At 45.3% G+C, this 5557-nt stretch overlaps 1 protein-coding gene across 1 annotated transcript; it reads left to right on the forward strand.

Annotated features, from left to right (window-relative positions):
- On the forward strand, nt 1-4855 carry LOC129898957 (uncharacterized; the record flags this gene model as incomplete). The annotated part of the gene is made up of 3 exons (XM_055973682.1): nt 1-164; nt 256-289; nt 4391-4855. Coding segments are annotated over exons 1-3 (663 nt in total), but the record flags the coding sequence as incomplete, so codon positions are not given.
- Nucleotides 4856-5557: the final 702 nt, after the last annotated feature.

Genomic DNA, 5557 nt, shown 5'->3' on the forward strand with positions numbered 1-5557 from the left:
ATGGTGAGGACTAGAGCCACAATTACTGAGGGTGAGGATGCACCTGCTGCTCGAGCCCCACTACGCGGGCGAGGTAGAGGACGTGGTGGAGTCAGGGGACGAGGCCGAGCAAGGGGAGCGGCACCTACTCGTGGACGAGCTAGAGAGCTATCACCTGAGCCCATGTATGAGCATGAGGATGACTTAGAGCAGAAGACTGAGGAGCAGAGGCCATCCCAGCCTCCTGTGGTTCCCGATAGTACTCCGATGTTTCAGGAGCTATTTGTTCGATTATTGGCTAGACTGGATGGTGCTCCTACCTCTGGTATTATTTCAGGTACTATAGGTTCTCCTATCACAGTTGGTGCTACACCGCCAGTTCAGGGGCCTAGTGTAGGATTTCAGACTCCTGGTTCATCTTCAATGCCTTCTATTGCACCTCCGAGATTTGCAGCTCCGCCAGTTTCTGCTAATGCTGCCATGTCGGTAGCTGAGCAGAAGAGTTTCGAGAGGTTCGTTCGATTGGCACCTCCAAGGTTTGATGGTAAAGCCGGAGAAAAAGCCTATGACTTTTTGACTGAGTGTCAAGATAGGTTGTTCAACCTAGGCATTTTAGAGGCACATGGAGTTGCTTACACTTCATATCAATTTGCGGGAGTGGCCAAAGAATGGTGGAGGTCAGTTCTTGCTCGTAGACCTATTGGTTCTCCTATGATGAGTTGGGAACAGTTTACTGAGGTGTTCCTTGAGAGAATTGTGCCATATAGCCTTCGTGATCAGCGTAGGGATGAGTTTGACAGACTGGAGCAGGGCTCCCTATCTGTATTTGAGTACGAGACTCGCTTCCATGAGTTATCTCGTTATGCTATGTCGAGTATTCCCACCGAGTTCGAGCGGATTCGCAAACTAGTGAAGGGATTCGCCGGTTATCTCCAGGAGGCTACAACCTCTTTTGTACTGTCTGGGGGTACGTTTCAGAGTATTATTGATCATGCCAGGATGATAGAGAGTATCCGACGTGCTAGACAGAGCGGGGCCAAGAGGTTCCATCGGCAGGGTCAATTTAGCAATCATTCCTCCTAGGGTAGAGAATATTCGGGTTCAGGAACCCATGGTTATCAGGGCAGACCAGTCCAGGCAGCTATTCAGGGTTCTTCGAGCTCCGGAGGTCGTTTTAACACTTCTAGTTATTCCCCACGGAGTTCAGGTCCTCGAGGTTGTTATGTGTGTGATGAGTTTGGGCATAAGGCCCAAGATTGCCCCAAACGTGCTCCTTCTAATGGATGGCCTGGGGCACCAGTTGTTCGTTCTATAGATGCTCCAACTATTCGAGGTTCTTCGCAGAATACTAGAGGTGGCACCTATGGTGCTAGGGGTAGAGTACGAGGTGGTGCTCGTGGTGGTTCGCAGGCTAAGGGTGACCGTCAGTTATGCTATGCTATATCGGGTAGATATGAGGCAGAAGCCTCTGATGCAGTTATTACAGGTATTGTTCCAGTTTGCCATCGTTCTGCTTCAGTATTATTTGACCCAGGGTCTACCTATTCTTATGTGTCGACTTATTTTGATGTGGGTATTGATTATGTGAGTGAGTCCCTTATTGTGCCTATTACTATTTCTACCCCAATAGGTGAATCTTTAGTAGTGGATCGGGTATACAAGGGATGTTTGGTGATATTTTCGGGTAGAGAGACCCGTGCAGACTTGATTTTATTAGACATGCTTGATTTTGATGTGATATTGGGTATGGACTGGTTATCTCCTTATCATGCTATATTAGATTGTTATGCAAAGACCGGACCTTAGCTTATCCCGGTTTACCTAGCTTAGTATGGAAGGGTAATCCGAGTTCATATCCTAAGGGGGTGATATCTTATATTCGTGCTCGTCGCTTGATGGATAAGGGTTGTTTGTCTTATTTGGCTCATGTACGTGATCTCACCACGGAGTCATCTCATATAGAGACTACGAGGGTGGTGAGAGAGTTTATGGATGTATTTCCTACAGACTTGCCGGGAGTTCCTCCTGATCGTGATATCGATTTTGTGATTGATTTGGAGCATGACACTAAACCCATCTCTATTTCTCCTTATCGGATGGCTCCGGCAGAATTGAAAGAGTTGAAAGAACAATTGGAAGATTTATTAAAGAAAGGGTTTATTAGACCTAGTGTATCACCGTGGGGTGTACCGGTTTTATTTGTGAAGAAGAAAGATGGTACTATGAGGATATGTATTGACTATCGACAGTTGAACAAAGTCACTATCAAGAACAAGTATCCTCTCCCTCGCATTGATGATTTATTTGACCAGCTTCAAGGCTCATCGGTGTTCTCAAAGATTGATTTGAGGTCGGGTTACCATCAGTTGAGAGTTCGAGAATCTGACATCCCGAAGACTGCATTCAGGACTCGTTATGGGCATTATGAGTTTGTGGTTATGTCCTTTGGGTTGACTAATGCCCCAGCTGCTTTTATGGAGTTGATGAACCGGGTATTTCGACCTTATTTGGACTCGTTTGCGATCGTGTTTATTGATGACATCTTGGTTTATTCCAAGAATGAGGCGGATCATGTTAGGCACCTGAGGACAGTCCTTCAGAGATTGAGAGAGAGGAGAAGTTGTATGCAAAATTCTCCAAATGTGAGTTTTGGCTTGAGTCCGTGACATTCTTGGGTCATATAGTGACCAAGGATGGTATTATGGTTGATCCAGCCAAAGTTGCAGCGGTTCGTGATTGGGTTAGGCCTACTTCGGTTACCGAGATTCGGAGTTTTATTAGGTTGGCAGGCTACTATCGTCGGTTTGTTCAAGGATTCTCTTCTATTACAGCCCCATTGACTAGGCTAACTCAAAAGACCGTGGCATTTCAGTGGAATGATGAGTGTGAGGCGAGCTTTCAAAAGCTCAAGGAATTATTGACTTCAGCACCTATTCTAGCCTTACCCGAGGAGGGCGTGGCATTTATTGTGTTTTGTGATACTTCGGGAGTCGGCATGGGTGGTGTATTGATGCAAAAAGGTAGAGTTATAGCTTATGCTTCTCGTCAGTTGAAGGTACATGAGAAGAACTATCCTACCCACGACTTAGAGTTAGCAGCAGTGGTGTTTGTTCTGAAGTTGTGGAGGCATTATCTCTATGGAGTGCATTGCGAGGTCTATACTGACCAACGTAGCCTTAAGTATATCTTTTCTCAGCCGAATTTGAACATGCGGCAGCGTAGGTGGTTAGAGTTATTGAAAGACTATGACATTACCATACTTTATCATCCGGGGAAAGCTAATGTGGTAGCGGATGCCCTGAGTCGCAAAGCATCTAGCATGGGTAGTTTGGCCTTTCTTAAGGCTGTGGAGAGGCCTTTGGCGTTGGAGGTTCAGTCATTGGCTAGACAGTTGGTCCGACTGGATATTTCTACACATCATGATATTTTGGCATTTGTGGAGGCTAGGTCTACTTTGATGGACCAGATTCGTACACACCAATTTGAAGATGAAAAGTTGAGGGCCATTCGAGACAAAGTGTTGAGTGGTGAAGCAAAATCAGCCTCTCTTGATCAGGAAGAAGTTTTGAGGATTAATGGTCGCATTTGTGTGCCCAAGGTTAGTGAATGGGTACGTATGATATTAGAGGAGGCTCATTGTTCCAAGTATTCGATTCACCCGGGAGTGGCAAAGATGTTTCATGACTTGAAACAACACTATTGGTGGTGTGGCATGAAGAGAGACATTATTGATTTTGTGGCTAAGTGTCTAAATTGCCAACAAGTGAAGTATGAGCATCAGAAACCGGGTGGTCCTATGCAAAGGATGCCCATTCCTGAGTGGAAATGGGAGCGTATCACTATGGACTTCGTGTCTGGATTACCCATGGCATTGGGTAAGTATGACTCTGTCTGGGTGATTGTGGATCGATTGACCAAATCAACCCATTTCCTTCCGGTGAAGACTAGCTACAATGCGGATCAGTTAGCTAGGATCTATCTTCGTGAGATTGTTAGGCTGCATGGGGTGCCTATCTCTATTGTATCGGATCGGGGTTCAGTGTTCACCTCTCACTTTTGGAAGGCATTACAGCGTGGTTTGGGTACGCGACTAGAGATGAGTTCAGCATTTCATCCCCAAACCGATGGTCAGTCTGAACGGACTATTCAGGTATTGGAGGATATGCTTAGGGCCTGTGTGATTGATTTTGGTGCCCGATGGGACCAACACTTGCCCTTAGCAGAGTTTGCCTATAATAACAGTTATCACTCCAGCATTCAAATGGCACCATTTGAGGCATTGTATGGTCGTAGGTGTCGATCACCCATTGGATGGTTTGATTCTGTTGCGGTTGATGCATTGGATACTGACTTACTTAGGGATGCTGTGGAGCGGGTACGTTTGATTCAGGGTCGACTATTGACAGCTCAGAGTCGTCAGAAGAGTTATGCTGATAGGAGGGTTCGTCCCTTAGAGTTCATGGTGGGTGATTGCGTGTGGCTTAAAATATCGCCCATGAAGGGTGTGATGAGGTTCGGAAAGAAGGGCAAGCTTAGCCCAAGGTTTGTTGGCCCGTTTGAAATCCTGAGGAGAGTAGGTGGAGTGGCGTATAAGTTGGCCTTACCCCCTAAATTGTCAGCTGTCCATCCGGTGTTTCATGTTTCCATTCTTCGCAAGTACATACCGGATGAGTCTCATGTGATTTCTTACGATGCGGTAGAGTTGAGTCCGGATTTGACTTATGAGGAGGAGCCGACAGTTATTCTAGATAGGCGGCTTCGTAGACTCAGGACCAAGGAGGTCGCTTCGGTCAAGGTGCAGTGGCAGCATCGGCCTGCTGAGGAGGCGACTTGGGAGTTAGAGTCTGATATGCAGGCTCGATACCCTCAGCTTTTTGAGACCCCAGGTACTTTATTTTATCTTATGTTCGAGGACGAACATCCTTTTTAGTGGTGGATATTGTAATGACCTTGAGGGTGATTTTTGTAAATTTGTACAAAACATGCGTGAACAGTAACACGCGTGAACAATAACTTTTTGGGCAGAAAATGCCCCTTTCTTCCCATTTCAATATTTTTTCAACATTTGTTTGAGTTCTTGAACTCCTTGAGGTGATTTGAGAAGAGATTTTCGAGGCAAAGTGTTGGGTAAGTGATTTTTGACCTAAAACCTTCCTTTTTCATTAAGTTTTTGACGATTTTAACTCTTAAATTTTAGTTTCAAACCCCAAAAATCCTTGTTTCTTCCCTAATCCGAATTTAAGGAAAATTGTGATTTCCAACTCGTTTTGAGCTCTATTTTTATGGGGTTTTCAACCATGAGTTCCTTATTACCAATAGAATGGGATTGTTCAATAAATTTACAGATTTGTCCCTTTTCGAAAATAGTTAATTTTTGGACCATTTTACCCCCGGTTCCGAAACCTATCAATATGGGTGTCATTGGACTCCTTGTGACGTGTATGTTTCATTGTTGATAGTGGGTTGTCATTCCGGGCGCTGAATTCGAGATTTGCTTGTCCGATGGAGGTATTTGAGTGCGGTTTCGGCAATTGAGGTAGGTTTGACTATCTTTCTTTGAGATTGAGATGGGGTAATT

This window comes from Solanum dulcamara, chromosome 8, assembly GCF_947179165.1.
Source record: "Solanum dulcamara chromosome 8, daSolDulc1.2, whole genome shotgun sequence".
NCBI lineage: Eukaryota > Viridiplantae > Streptophyta > Magnoliopsida > Solanales > Solanaceae > Solanum > Solanum dulcamara.